We start from the raw sequence: 16,495 nt of genomic DNA on the forward strand, positions 1-16,495 counted from the left end.
TTCAAAGGTGTATACCTTGCGATGGAAGTCTCCTCCTGTCTTTGGAATCTCTAGTGGCCATGCCACAAATGTGTATTGCACACCTCCCATTTGCCAGGTGCTGTTCTCAGTGCTGGGGAGACGAGTGAACAAGAGACAAAGATTTCTGTCTTCATGGAGCTTTCATTCTAGCAAATACCAGTTCAATGTCTCAGTACGTTGGCTCCTTCAGATCCCCCACGTTATAATGATCCTGTGTATCCACTGGAGGAGACTAAGATAAAAAGTTCTGGGGTGGGAGGTTTTACTTAATAAATGAAGAAATACAGAATGCTGTGATGTTGCCTAACTCAAGAGAAACACAGGAAGCGAATTATCTTTAGGACCTCATTCTTTAAGTGAGAATTCAAGCACAGCTCCCTGAACATTCATTGAAGACACCTCAATGCTCCGCCACCGTTTCCCTCTCATTAGATGTTTCTCTTTTCTTTCCTAATCTGAGAGCCCCCTTTTATATCAACTACAATCAAACTGCCCTACCCTAGCCCACCACAGGGCTTGAGGGCAGACCCAAGTAATATTTTAGACCATCAGGAACATGATTTGATGAATCATTGTTACCTTGCAAGCCGTTAGTACACATACTGAGGTTTTATTTCCAGCATATATATCAAAACCAACCAGACAACAGGGTATCTACATTAAAAAAAAAAAAAACCCTCCATGATGCATATGCATATGGAATCCATAAAATGAAACACACACGTTAAAACTACCACTCAGAATCACTCAGTGCACAGAACATATTATACAACAATTATTTAGCTGCCTGGGATAAATAGTGTTGGATTATCTCACAAAATCTGTGTCCCCACCTGTATATTTGGCACTGACTGTGTCTCATTCCAGGTCATGTTGTACAGTCTTTTCTCTAAGACACTGGATCTCAAAGTCCAGTGTACATCAGCATTATTTTGGGTAGATGGGTGGGTGCTTATAAAGGATGAAAATTTCTTTTAGAGGTGTGATTTAGCATATTGAGATGGGGCCCAAGTGTCCGCATTTAACCAGCTCCCAAGGTGATGCTGATGAAGAGAAACCCTGCTCCTGGGTGTTCTCTCCACGGTCCTGGCTCATTGATTGATAACATGTAACCTTTTCCTTTTAATTGACATTCACCCTCTCCTTGGCCCTAGTGGCAAATCTGATACAGAAACTCCTCTCTTATGCCTGTCAGTGACAGCAAATCACCTGTGCCCTAAGACATGTCTCCTAATCTGCTGGGTTTAGCCCTGACACCTACTATTACCAGGTGGGTCCAGACTTCCTGGGAGGCGTGAGACTGTCTTCCCAGAAAGGTCTCATCTATCACCCGCAGGACTTGGCAGCCGAGCATGGCTGTCAGGTTGAGATGGGTTCTAAGGCCATTCCTAGTATCAGTGTGAATCACTAGAAACACATCTATCATACAAATTTCAAAGCCAAGTATTAGGAATATAAATAACTCCATTTTCCTAAGAACTAGTTACCACCCAGAGTCCCTCTGCATGGGTTTCTGGAAGCCCAGAGCTACTTCCACGGGTCTGGGACTCTGCACGCTGAGGTGAAGGGCAGTGGGCGACAGAGTCACGAAGGTGGAAGGAGCCTGGGTTCTAGTCCTGCTCCTTGCATGGTGTGGGATCTTGGAAACAGGCTCTTTCCTTCTCTGAACCATCAAGAGTACCTTCATTCTTTATAGCTGAGGACACTCTCTTGCAGGACTCTGGGAAAAGTCAATGAAAGAGTGCATGAGAATGTTAAGGGCTATAGTCATTCATACATTCAACAAGTATTCATTGAGTGCCTACCATGCATCAGGTTGGCCCAGGAGATACAATGGCAACAAAAGCAGACGTAGTGCCTATTTTCATGGAGCTCAGAGTCTATCAGGGTAGACAGACGTGAATTGACTGAGCAAATAAATAGCTGTGAAACTGCAACAGTGATCAGTGTTAAGAAGCAGAGGGTCAACGGTCAAAGTCATGGACGAGTGGGTAGGGAGCTAACAGTCGAGGAGCACTAATGAGGGCTATGACCCAGAGCTACTGGCAGAGTCAAGCACTGCCTGGTTGAAGGAAGGCAGTGGTAGCAGGGTGGGTAGGAGGCAGCACAGAGGTTGGAAGAATGAGGCTAGAAGAGACTCAGGTCCACAAGATGACGCCCGGGGACCTGGGTGGGGAGGACTATCCAAGAGTCTGGATCTTCACCCCTGTACTCTGCCATCTGTATGGCATCTCATGCTGATCTCTCTGGATGTCTTTCTATCCTCTATCTATCAAAACCCTTCCCTTTGTATACTCATCAGTTTATCTGTCTCACTCTCACAACAGGCATAAGAGGGCAATACGGCGCAGGGGTCAGAATGCAGGCCCTGGAGCAAACAGCCCTGGTTTCAAATCCTAGATCCAATGCGTTGTTGCCTGTGTGACCTTGGGCAAGATGCTTCGTCTCTCTCAGCCTCAGTTTCCTTTTCTTTGAAATAAGGAAATAATATTACTTACCTCACAGGATCTATATAATGAATTAATACATGTCAAAGTTTAGAACAGTACCTGGCACATGGGAATAATATAATAATAGCTATTAATATTACTGGTGTTCTAAGCACTTTGTATGTAATAGCTCATTTATGTCTTGCAAACACCCTATAATACTTGCTGTTATAACTGCCACTTCATAGATAAGGGTTCTATCATTCATTTAAAAATTATGTTAAGGGGCCGGCCCGGTGGCGTAGTGGTTAAGTTCGCATGCTCTGCTTTGGCGACCTGGGGTTTGCGGGTTCAGATCCCGAGCACAGACCTATGCACCGTTTATCAAGCCATGCTGTGGCAGCGTCCCACATATAAAGTAGAGGAAGATGGGCACGGGTGTTAGCCCAGGGCCAATCTTCCTCAGCAAGAAGAGGAGGATTGGCAACAGATGTTAGCTTAGGGCTAACCTTCCTCACCAAAAAAAAATACTATATATATACATGTTAAGCGTTGCACTAGGAGCTAGGATTGGCAATGAGCAAAACGAACACAGGCCCTGCTTTTAGAGGCAGGAAGAATACTTAAAATGCTGCTGGCTCCCACTGACCAAGTCTGGGACAATTTGAGCCTCCACATAAATAATGACAGTAACAATTATAAGGTGTTGAATAAAACAGGAATTCATGAGTCCATACTGATATAAATAAATGAATGCACAAATAAATAAATGGAGGGGAGAGGAAAATTCTTTGTTATGTTAGAATGCCAACTAATGAATGTAGAGGAAATGGTGGAGTTTTTAACTGGCAAATATCATGGCAAGAATGATCAATGGATGCTAAAACCACAGGGTGAAAGTTTGATGAGGAATGGCATATTTACATACTCTCAAAATACTTATTAATTATAATGAGGAAAATCATGTCTTCATAGTGGAAAAACCTGGCAGACACCACCTTAACCAAGTGATTAAAGTGAACGTGACCAGTGATGGGACACACTGCCATCGTGTGCCTCCTGATCCGATGCACTGAGAAGGACACAATGCCACTTCTGTGGTATTCCTGCCAAATATGCATAAGCTGAGTTTGATCATGAAGAAACAGCCAGCAAACTCAAATTTAGGGACATTCTACAAAATCACTGGTTTATCCTCTTCAAAGATGTCAAGATCATGAAAGACAAAGGCCGATTGAAGGGCTGTTCCAGATTAGAAACTTGACAACTAAGAAACTTGACAACATGTGATCCTGGACAGGATCCTTGATCAGAAAAAAAATTTTTTTTTTTTTTGCTATAAAGGGTACTATTGGGACAACTGGAAAAATATGAATGTCTATAATATAATATATAGGTTACATCATAGTACTATATTGATATTAATTTCCTGAATTTGATAACAGCACTATAGATATGAAAGACAATGTCCTTGTTTTTAGGAATAAACACTAAGGGTGCTAAGGGATAAAGGAGCTTCATATTTGCAACTGACAAGGGATTTTCACATATTGAGGTATATGGGGTAACTATTCGGGTTCAAAACTGATTCAGCTTGAAATAAAGAAGCCTGACTTATGGCCTATCAAACATACATTGTACAACTGCTTATCCATTAAAGTAAAGAATGCACTCTCTTAAGATAAGAATGCATACTTCCCCTCCTAGGCCCTATTGGTAACTGTATTATCCCCTTTCCCTACATCAGGGTCATGTTGACCTGGTAATTTGCAGCTGAATACCTCTTTGAAACTTGATGAATATATAGCCCCGGTGTGTTTAATGTACGTTCTTTGTTCTAAAAAGGTATAAGATTGTACTGAAAACCATGCTTCTTGAAACCGCTTTCTTCTTTTCTGAAAAAGGCCTTCCTGGATTATAATCCTCACCCTGGCTCAAGTAAAACTCACCTATCTCTCTTATCTATAGAACGGGCATTGGTTATTTTGCATCGACACAACTATCTCTCAGATGGTCCAGAAAATAATAATAGTCATGTATGTGCGCATATGTATATGGCTAGATAAATCATTAGATAAAGTGATAAAGCAAATGATGTAAAATGTGAACACTTGGGGAATCTCGGTTAAGGATACACAGAAGTTGTTTGTACTATTTTTGCATGTTTTTTTCCTAAATTTGAAATTATTTAAAAATTAAAAGCTATCAAAAAATCAAGAAAAACTTCAACCCTCCCCCACGCTTGTTTTGCGGATGAGGGGAGAGGAGAGAGATCTGATGCCGGATCTGTAGGATTGGTAAACCCGCCCGGTGGCTGTGCCTCTCTCTAGAGAGAGTTGTTTCCGGCTGGCTGGGGAAGGGTGCTGGCAGCAGGAAACACTGTTTCTGGCCCTTTTCCAGTGTGGGAGGAAACAGTGAAAGCTCGGTAAGGCTGAGGGGCTGGTCCCTGAGGACTAATTCAGGAAAGTGGAGGGGTGGGCAGGAGGCGGGGTCCTGGCGGGATCTGTGGGTCGGCAGGGCTGTCTGAGGACCAGGGATTCACTGCCCCAGGGCTCTCCCACCACAGAGAAAGGGGAAGGAGGAGAGGAGGGACTGGAAAGAAGGGAAGGGGAAAAACGAACATTTACTAAACACCTACTATCTGCTCAGCACTATTCTGGGGGGTTTACATACCTTACCTCACTAATCCTCATGGAAAGTCTTGAGATAACCTCTGTTATTATTCCCATTTTAGAGATGAGGAAATAGAGGTTTAGACAGATAAGGACAGAGATTCTGCTTTGGGCTGTACAGTGGAATCAGTATGTTAACAGACTTTTATGTTGAAAGCAACTCAAAAGCTGGTTAAAATAAGAATTTTTAAAAAATCAATCAATGATCTGGCGAGAAAGTATGGAACACTCAGAAGCCAAAAACTAAGTGAAAACAGGAACCCAGAGAGGTAGGGAGGGCCAGAGGCTGCCTTTCACCTGGAAGGCCTTTGCTAAATCCTGTGAGCCTTCGTTTTGGCTCTCATGGGCTGATCGAGATGAGAAGCACAAGAGTCAACCCCTAAGGCCCACCCAAGGTGGGAGACTACTGGAAGACCCCACTCCCACACAAAGCTGGATCTCCAGGGGCCTCCCTCATCAGGTTAGAGAGAAGCTAGGAGCAAAACCCGCCATCACAATCCCCTTTAAAACCTACAAAGAAATCTCAGCACTGAGTTGAGGGGGAAAGCATTTTCCCTGAGAATTCATAACTTCAAATGCGCTGTCCGTGGTTTCCAAACCTGAATTCATATTCCCTGGTTAAACTAAAACATCTCCAGCTGAAGTTTTAGATTACAGTATCCCCCAGAGATTTTGGTATGACTGTAGAAGCAGGAAGCAGCAAATTCCCTCCTCTTTTCCTGGTTGTTCAAAAAGCAAAAAGGTAAACAGGAAAAATAATGCAGACTCTATTATACAAACCACAAACTCAAAAATACATAAAGACTGGCAAAAGAAAAGATTTCACACGAAAGCCATGAAGGTGAAGTGTGCCAGAATTTGCTTGGCGGGGGCTGGGGGAGAATTGAATAGCAAGCCAGCCCAGGAGTGGCCAATTTCAAAACACCCCAGCAAAAATGCTTTACTTTTAGCTGAGGGCTTACTCTAAAGAAGAGTTTCTCCACCTCAGCACTATTGACATTTTGGGTATACAATCCTTTGTCACAGGGGCTGATGCACTGTGGGATGTTTAGCAGCATCCATGGGTTCTACCTATTAGAAGACAGTAGCATCAACCCCCACTGCAAACTGTGGCGATCAAAACTGTCTCCAGACAGTGTTAAATATCTCCTGAGGGGTCCAACTGCCCCTGGTTGAGAATCACCCCTCTAGAATCATGAACCTAAAACCCTTGTATACAACACAAGGTACAGATCTGAGAAGCAGAGAGTAAAGATGGAGAAGCCTCATGGTGGGTGGTGGGAGGTGGGGGGAGGCAACTAATGTGCAGAGAAAATAGCACAATAGCCCAGTGGCAGCAAATCTCAGAAAAGAGCCAGCAAAATTACACTCCCGGAAAGAACCTTCCACAAATAGCCGGGGTGTGAAAATCCAACTCATTCCATGGTATGTAATTTTTTGAATTGAGTTAGCACAGAATCAATACGAAGATGCTAAAGAAAATGAGTGGGAAAGGTCAAGAAAGCCTACCAGATTAAGGACATTGGCCAGGAAAAAAATGTTACCAAGGAATAGATGGACGAGCTGACCAAACATTGTTCTACGAATTAACAAATCTTAGTAAACCAATTGTCCCTGTGAGGGAAGACCACAAAGCAGAAATATAACAACTCCATGAGGAGATGGCAAGACAAGGCGAGGAGAGGAAACAAGAACTGGGAGAACCAAGGGACAAGAAAAAACAAAATAATTCCAGAAATGAGGATGCAGTTGGAATGAGGACTTAGACACAGCCCATAGAAATGGAGAATAGAAACAAGGAAAGTGCATAAAATGAGACAAAACGAAGAAAGTGGGCTTTTTTAATTAGAGAAAATGACAGGTATAGAAAAAAGACAAAAGAGAGCCAGCATATATATAATTGGAGTCTCTAGACAAGAAAAACAAAACAATGAAATACAACAAATACTTAACAATAAAATCAAAAGGAACTTTCCTGAAATAAAAGATTTGAATCAACGTAAAATGTACTACGTGTGCTGGAGAAAGTTGACCTAGAACAGTCAGTTCCAAGACTCTCCTAATAAAATTATCAGGCTTAAAGATAAAAAACATATCCCTTGCGCGTCCATGCCAAAAAAACCACAAAAATAAATCAGGTCACTCATAAAGGATAAAATCAGGCTAGCCCAGCAATATTCAATGCCAAGCAGTGGAACAATACTCACAGGGTATTTAAGGAAAAAAGAGTGAGCCAAGGATTTTATATGCTGTCAAGTCATTCCTCAAATATAAAAGCCACACACAAACATTTTTAGACACATAAGAACTCAGGGAGTATTGTTCCCATGAACCCTTCTTGAAGAAACTACCAGAGAACAAATTTCAGACCACCAAGAGGTGACTAGGGAAACCACACAGAAGGAGGACCTGTAGTAACCACTGAAGATATTTAAATGTGGAGCACAGATAAAAAGAAATGTGGACATCTGAATGTAACCTTGTATATGCTACGGCACGTAGAAATGACATAGCTAACGAAAAAGGGGAGAGAAAAGTGGAAAGGAGATGAAAATAGAATGCATTCCTTGATGGCCCTGTCTGTAATAGCCAGGAATTAAAGAATATCATCAAAAGCTGATAAATAAAATAATAGAAGTATATTTAATAAATTTAATACAGCATAATTAACAATACAAAGGTAAAGATGTGTAGACATCATTTTACATTGCGTTGAGGAAAGGGATGGGGGGATGGGGAAACGTGCCAGTTTTTTCATTGCTCCTCCTGGAACACTAACAGATACTGTCTAATCAAGTACAAGACTAAGGGTTCTATATAATGTGACAATTATGAAGGTAAATACTAGAGAAAAGAAAGTCTTCCTAAATAAGAATTTTAATTGCTCTGCTAGAACTTCCAGTGCAGTGTTGAACGGTAGTGGCAAAAGCAGGCATCCTTGCCTTGTTCCCGATCTTAGGGAAAGCCTCCAGTCTTTCACTGTTGCATATGATATTAGCTGTGGGTTTTTCATAAATGTCTTTTATCATGTCAAGGAAGTTCCTCTTTATTCCTAGTTGGTGAGTGTTTTTATTGTGAAAAGGTGTTGGATTTGTTAAACCATCCTTGCATCCTTGGGATGAATCTCATTTGGTCATGGAGTATAATCCTTTTAATATCAGTCAGTCTGATAGCATTTTGTTGAGGATTTTTGCATCTATATTCATAAGGGATATTGGTCTGAAGATGTTTTTTATGTTATGGTGTCTTTGACTTTGATCAGGATAACATCAGCCTCATCGAATGAGTTAGGAAGTGTTCCTTCCTCTTCTAATTTTTGGAAGATTTTGAGAAGTATTGGTGTCAATTCTTCTTTAAATGTTTGGTGTAGAATTCACCAGTGAAACCATCTAGCCCTAAACTTTTCTTCATTGGGAGGTTTTCATTACTGATTCAATCTCTTTATTTGTCATAGGTCTGTATTTAACTAATTTTTTAAAAACATTTTCAGATTAAATCTAAAAATAAAATCCAACTCTTCACTGTATGCCTGAGACACACCTAATACAAACTCAAGAGGTTGAAACTAAAAGACAAGCAGAGGCATACCAGGCAAATAAAAAACAATAATGATGGGGGCCCGCCCAGTGGCGCAAGCGGTTAAGTGCGCACACTCTGCTGTGGTGGCCCGGGGTTCGTAGGTTCGGATCCTGGGTGCGCACCGATGCACCGCTTGTCAAGCCATGCTGTGGTGGCGTCCCACATAAAAGTGGAGGAAGATGGGCATGGATGTTAGCCCAGGGCCAGTCTTCCTCAGCAAAAAGAGGAGGATTGGCAGATGTTAGATCAGGGCCCATCTTCCTCACAAAAAATAATAATAATGATGATGATGATGATGATGATGATTAAGCAGAAGTCATGATTTAATTATCAAAGTGCAATTCAGGCTAAAGAGCATTAAACCAAATGAAAAGGAGCTATGGTAGGTATCAGGGTGCCTCTCAAAGGCAGATAGCACTATTAGGAAGATCTGTGCAGCAGATAACTCGGCAGCTCCATTCACCATCATTAATTCCAGCAGGATGAGGAGATGAAGAGCACATGCGTCCTAGGAGACCTGAACTCATCTCTCTCACGAGGGATCTCAGGGACAGAAAAACCACGATAGTGTGTGAAGAGATAGAGGAGGCTCTGCTGCAACACAAGACCCACACCACAGGACGGAAAGAGGAAACCTCTCTCTTCTCTCCTGTGACAGTCCAGGGTGGTAGGCAGCTCTGCTCACTCAGTAGTTCAGGGACCCAAGTTCCTTCCAAATTATGGCTCCATCATCTCCTAAGACTCCCTCATCATCTGCCTTGTAGGAGCCAAGTTACCACCATGTATCCAGTTTGGTCCTGGCAGGAGGGAGGAGACATTGTGGGGCACACAATGCCCACAGTCTCAGGCCTGGGTCCAGAAGTGGAAAATACTACTTGCACTTACATTTTATTGGAGAAAACTTGTCACTGGATAAACCTAAATCCAAGGAGTGGGTGGGCTGGGGGTGGTCTAGCTTCAAGCCTAGGAAAATGAACAGAACAGACCTTAGAGGGTCACTATCAACCTATGCCACAGCCCATCCCTCTGGCCACTAAACACCTGGGTGTTCCCATGAGCAGGATACACTCAACCCTTCTCCATGCGGACACACCCAAGTTACTGCACCTGTGATCTCCGAGTGATGCACAGACCTCTCCACCAGGTTCAGATGTGGCTCCCTGTGGTCCGATGACTGTAAGCTAAATGACAATTCATTTGTCCCACCCACCCAACCGATAGACAATGGTGAAACAGAGAAAGCAAGACCAAAATAAATACCTGCATTCAGAAGAGAGAGCATGGGAAACACACAGTAGTCACGGGACAGGAATTGTGAGCACCCTTCCCTGGCAGCGGATGTTCTGGCTGCTCTGTTTTGCCCTCTAGAAGATTCTCCCTTGTCTACCGTCCTCATCCAAAGTGGGTGTCAGAACATACGTCTTCCTCAAGGGCTATTTTGGGGCCTAAACAATTATGGGCTTTTATCGTTTCTTTGGAAAAACAATTCCCTGAAAGGTTTATTAAGGATCAGTCTATTTGCTTCCAGTCGCAGCATAAGCCAGTAACCGCACTCTATGCTATTTTCTCACATAACTCTCAAGCCTGCTCCGTTTCTCTGCTTCCTCGCTCTAGCCACACCTCTTTCCTCACATTAACGGCAGCTATTTTGAGGCCTACTGAAATAATAGGCTTAAGTGAGAAGCAACACCCTTAGCCTGAGCCTTGCCTGGGGCTGGATCGCGTGTATGGATGTTCTGCTTACTGGATCGTCTTTGAGAAAGGCTCTGAGCCACCACTGTCAGACTTCCTGTTGTTTGGGTGACAGAAGCAGGTGGCTTTTTCGACCTTGTGAAGCCCCTACCTTTCTTAGCCATTTTTACTCGGAGTAGAGACAGATTTTCATCGCTATTCCCTTGCATCTCTGGTTGAAATCTGGCCAATACTTGCAGACGTCATGTTTTCTTTGAATACTTTGCTAAAAGTAACGGGGAGCAGTCAATACTCATGCACCTTCTAGCTCTTCCCAACGTTTTCTCCTTGAGTTACAGCCTTGGAAGCCACAAGATCTACCCTTCGGTCTACTGCAGGAGATAACTGACCTACTGTTGGGCCCAGAGCCCCCAGATTTCCAATACCTGTGTTCCTGCCACCCACTGCCTGCTCACTAGGTTTCGGTTACGGCAGCACCCCACTCTTGGTACTAATTTTGATATTCTTTAGGGTAAGGATTGTTGACCGTGTGAGACAGAGAGAGCTCAAAGCAGTGACTCAAAGAACCAAGTTTCTTTCTTGTGGCGTGGAAAGAAGTAAGCATTCCAGGCTAGTAGATTACTTCCAAATATTAATTCCACCAGCTCTAGGGCTGTGTCTTCATCAGCATGGTAGAAACTGAGCCACCACCATATCTAGATGGCTGGCAGGAAGAAGGTAGGGAATGTGGAAGAGGCATATTGGCAGTCATAGAACCTAGGTCCAGAAGTGGCACACATATTTCTACCTACATTCCATGGAACAGAACTTAGTCTCATGGGCTCACTCGTCTATAAGAAAGACTAGTAAACATAGTCTAATCCTGTCCCCCAGGAAGAAAAGGAGAACAGATTTCAGTGAATGCCTATTCGTCTGTATCACAGATGCAGAAGATAGCAATGATATAATTTATTAGGCAGATCTGACATACGAAAATAGTAAACACAACATATTTTCATGAGACCATGAAACTTTCACAAGGTCAAAAAGAAAATTTCCAAAACTTCCCAAAAAGAGAAATATTATAGAAAACAATACCTGGCCACAGTGAAATTGAAGAAAAAGAAATTAATAACTAAGTCTGAAAAAAATATATTCCTCCACTTGGAAAAGCTGGCATTTAAGCTGGCATCTAAACAACTCTTAGGTCCAAGAGGAAATCTAAATGAAAACTTCAGTATTCCTTTAAAAGAGTGAAAATGGACTATAGTTACTGAAGGACTTGGAGGAAAATTCATAGCCTTAAATATCTGTATCAATAAAACAAGAAAGAACAGAAAGAAGTAAAGTTAGCTTCCAAGTCAAAAAGCTAGACAATGAATTGAAAAATGAGGACAGGAAGAATAGAAATAAAAGCAGACATTAATAAGAGTGATGAAATAGAAAATATTATATAACTAATATGTGAACTCAAAAGCTGGTTCCCCAAGAAGAATCCAATAGCAAAAGGCAGGAGAATGCAAATACACAAAACTTGAAATGATAAGGGGGAAGTCTACAGAAATAAAAGAGATGACGAGGCTCAGAAGAGGTCAGTTTGTTTCACATAATGCAAAAAAACTTGAAATGGATAATTTTCTAAGTGAAAATAACGTATCAAAACTGATCCAAAAAGAAAGAAAAAAATCTAAACATATAATTTCTATCAAAGAAACAGAGAACTACGTCAAGGGTTGTTTCAAGTGGCACCAAAAAAGGAAAATTACAGCCCAATATCACTTGTGAAAAACAATGCAAAATACCTAAATAAAATATCTAACAGAATCCAGCTGCATATTAAAAGGGCGATACATAATTTTGACACAGGAATATTCTCCTAGATTGTAAGGGTGGTTTAATGTTAGCAAATGCATTAGTGTAACTTAATATGTTAGTTGATCTAGGGAGGAAAAAAATCGCATGGTCATCTCCATGGATGCCACCTTCACCTCCATTCTTGATTAAAGCATTCAATAAAATAGGAATAATTGAGTCAACAATACAAAGAGAATTATGCACCCCTATGTTCATTGCAGCATTATTCACTATAGCCAAGATGTGGAAGCAACCCAAGTGTCCCTCGACTGATGAATGGATAAAGAAGATGTGGTATATATATACAATGGAATACTACTCAGCCATAAAAAAAGACAAAATCGTCCCATTTGCAACAACATGGATGGACCTTGAGGGTATTATGTTAAACGAAATAAGTCAGATGGTGAAAGACAAACACCATATGATTTCACTCATATGTGGAAGATAAACAAACACATGGACAGAGACAACAGATTAGTGGTTACCAGAGGAGAGGGGGTTGGGGGGAGGGTGAAAGGGGTAAAGGAGCACATATGTATGGTGACGGATAAAAACTAGACTATTGGTGGTGAGCACAATGCAGTCTATACAGAAACTGATAAATAATAATGTACACCTGAAATTATACAATGTTATAAACCAATATGACCTCAATAAAATAATTTTTTAAAATAGGAATCATTGGATATTTTCTTTAAAGTAGCCTTTTGTGTCTTGCTTTTAGGATTTGTTACAAAACCAGAGCTGTGTTTAGTCTCAAGTTAATTATTCCCACTACTGAGAGAACTCCCTTCTGAGTACTCTTCCCAATGCCCCATGAATTGTGAGGTTTTCTAGTCTGGCTGGTAGGAAGAGGTATTATTCTCAGCCCTGTGTGGGCACCAGGTACGGTTTTCTCTAATCCTTTCGGGTGGTTCTTAGCCTCACAAGCATGTGCTGATCAGTCCTCTGTCGAATCCTGGAGGGAGACCCTTTGCAGATCTCTGGAATTCGTTCTTTTCTCAGCTCTCTCCTCTTGGGCACTCTATCCTGCAAACTCTAGCCACCCTGGTGTCCCTGGGCTCTCAGCTCCCTCTTCTCAACTCAAGGAGTCCACGGCCTCCCCCTGGGTCCCCCTTCCCAAGCCCCAGTCTTGCAACTCCCTCAAGACAATAACCTGGAGCAATGTAAGGCTCACATCACTTATTTCCCATCTCAAGGATCACTGTCCTTCATTGCCTGATGTCTAGTGACTTGATAATTGTTGCTTCGTATATATTTTGTCTGACTTTTTTGGCTGTTTTAGGCAGGAAGGTAAATCCCATACCTGTTGCTCCGTCTTGGCTAAGAGTCTCCCAAAGCTTCTGGTTCCACTAAGAAGAAAGAGGTGCGGAGGCAGCATCCTCTGTGTAATTTGCGTATCATCTGCATAATAGGTAACATCCTCTGTGTAGTTTGCATATTATCTGCATAATAGGAAATACACAAAAAGACCCTATACTCCCATCTCCAGGTGTCTGGTTCTCTCTTCCCAATTGAGGAGAAACATATAGCAGATCCAGCCAAGAGAAACCGGGGCTCCCCTGTAGTGCCTGCAATTTAGTCTTTGTCCTCTGGCCTCATCAAGGACATGGGATCATTTTACCCAGGCTACTGAGTAGTCTGGTAACACTGGTTTTCAACTGTTTGAAGACTGTTTAGACAGCCAATTAACTGACCGGTGCCTCCAATTCCCTACCTCTGTAGGAGGCCTGACTGAGCAGCAGTATCCACCCCCTAGAATATCATTCCAAAGATACTCTCTGCATACACAACCCTTTGGGTCCCCAAATAGGCACATTGCTTTTCACTTTGCTTCTTTCACATAAAAATGTACCTTAAGGACTTTTCCATATCAGTACATGACCCCGTCTTCATTTTTTGCTGCTGCATACTGTTCCATTTTTACAGATGCACCACAATTTATTTAACTCTATTGCTGATAGTTCCCAATCCTTTACTAACGCAAAATACGCTGCAATTTACTTTCTAAATATGGCAAGAACTTTAAAAAACAGAGAGGGATCCTGTGGTAGCCAGCCACCAAGATGGTTCCTAACAATCCTCTTCTGCTGGGATTCACACCTTGTGTAACCTCCTCCCACACTGAATCAGGCTGATCACTTACTCTAGGGAAAGCCAGCCACCATGTCATGAGGACACTCAAGCAGTCCTCTGGAAAGGCCCATGTGGAGAGGAACGGAGGCCTCCGGCCAACAGAAGTGCCAATTTGCCAGCCGTGTGAGCGTGCCATTGTGGAGCCGCCAGCTCTAGTCCAGCCACCACACGGCTGCAGCCCCCGCTGATGGCAGAATGCAACCTCATAAGTGGCTCCAAGTCAGAACCACCCAGACAAGGCTCCCAAACGGACCAAAGAACTCGTGAGAGATAGTAAATGATTATTGTTGCTTTATGCCACCAAGTTTTGGGGTAATTAGTTCTACAGCAATACAGATTTTGGTAACTGGAAGTAGGTACTGCCATAACAAAAACCTAAACACCTTGGAGTAGCTTTGGGGCCTGGTAGGGGCCAGAAGCTGGAAGGACCTTCCAGACAGGGTTAGTGAAAACCTAAAGACTCTGTATTTCAGAATAGCTATGGACCAGTGATTTCTGCGTGCCTTCTATTTTACTTCCTTTTGAACAGAAGGGTCTGTATCAGTTTTCCTATGTATATTTTACCATTGTATGTCGGTTGTGTGAGGGACAAATAACTTGTCCTTGTAGTTCACAGGTCTTCAGATGGAGAGGAACTATATGTGGGGAGCTGTACCTAAGGGACTGCACCCAGTGAGCCTTATTGAACTTGGATATAATTTAGATGAGGAGATTCCTGGACTTTCAGCTGGAGTTGCATCCTATAGCAGACCAAAGAACGGCTCATCTATAAACCTCAGAACACATCGAACAGCCAATAAAAAGGGTTTTGTGGGGCATGGATCTGGGGGTACTGGGCTTGTGGGGACTGGCCTCTCCAGGAATATCTCACACGTTCAGGACAATGGAGGAAAGCGGTAGCTCTGTCAGGATTCTCCCAGGTCAGAGGGAAGGTCACAGGTCGCCTACAGGCCAGCCAGCTGGTCCAGAGCAGCTGCTGGTGGGGACAGGAGCAGGGCCGCAGAGCAATGGTACACTGGCTGGGGTCCTGAGCCTGCAGTGGGTTGGCTCCCAGGCTGCTATTTTGGGTCTGGCATGAATTATTCAGCACAGAACAACCCAGCTCAGAGTTTCCGGGACTCTCCCCAAGGCTGGGAAAGAGGAGTGGGGTGGAGGCGCTGCTGTCTCGGAGAAGACTCTGCCTGGTCCCCCCCGTCTCTCCATCTGTACAGGAGGGGGTCTGATGTCTGTCTCTGCGCACGCTACCTGCCTGCATGTCTCTGAGGGTCTAAGGTGCTCTCATGTGCTCTGGGTCTTTTATAAAGTCCAGAACCTAAAGCTGGGAGGCTCTCGGGGAAAGAGAGGGGAAGTGATCGGCTCAAGGCCACACAGCAAGGAGCAGAGCTGGGGCTAGTGTCTGGCACAGCCATCTTCCCCACCCCCACCGCTGGAGCACATCTGGGGTGTAAGTCTGATGTCCCCACCCCAGTCAGGAGAATAGGACATTTTCCTGACATGTAGAAACCTGCTCTGGATCAGAGGGGTGGAGACCAAAGCAGAAAGGCAGTGGTTCAAGGAAGACAGGAGCCCAAACGGCCCATCTTAAATCCACATTCCACCTCCACAGGCACCTCAACGTCCTGAAGGCCCCAGGCAATGCCCTCACGCTTGGTCAAAGGCAGGCCACAGGTACACCCACGTTCTGTCTTTCTGGAAGAACAAGAGCCACATGCCCACCGTGTTGAGGCCTAGGCCCAACATGGCGAGCATCGCTTGCTTGCTATTTCCAGAGGACTTGAGCCCATGGCCACGCTCACCGCAGAGAAGACCAAGAGATCCAGTCCAGCCCCGTGCTGAGGAAGACGCAGAAAACGGACTTCAGCAGACCCCGAGCAGTCTCCACTGTGGTCTGCTCCACGGGGGACCAGATACCCATGGGATCTCCTCCCACACAGAACACACTCACCCCCGCTCCAAGGAAGTCAATCCACACTCCACCCAGTACACTTCCAGATCAAAGTGCAGGACATCTGGGGAAAGGACGTCCTCTCCAGAGCAACATGTGGTCCTCATGGTCCAGTGACACAGAAACTGCAAGACAAGTCATCTGTCCCCCCTCCCCCTGGCACCGCCACCAGCACCCCAGCTGCC

The 16,495-nt window shown here is 43.6% G+C and overlaps 1 protein-coding gene across 1 annotated transcript in view; it reads right to left on the reverse strand.

Annotated features, from left to right (window-relative positions):
* ACCSL (1-aminocyclopropane-1-carboxylate synthase homolog (inactive) like) overlaps positions 1-16,280 on the reverse strand; it is a 91,469-nt gene extending 75,189 nt beyond the window's left edge. Inside the window, 2 exon segments of the mRNA XM_058527330.1 lie at positions 15,976-16,054; positions 16,162-16,280. Coding sequence (XP_058383313.1) covers positions 15,976-16,054; positions 16,162-16,280 — 198 coding nt within the window.
* Positions 16,281-16,495: the final 215 nt, after the last annotated feature.

The sequence above is a fragment of the Diceros bicornis genome, chromosome 31, assembly GCF_020826845.1.
Source record: "Diceros bicornis minor isolate mBicDic1 chromosome 31, mDicBic1.mat.cur, whole genome shotgun sequence".
Classification (NCBI taxonomy): domain Eukaryota; kingdom Metazoa; phylum Chordata; class Mammalia; order Perissodactyla; family Rhinocerotidae; genus Diceros; species Diceros bicornis.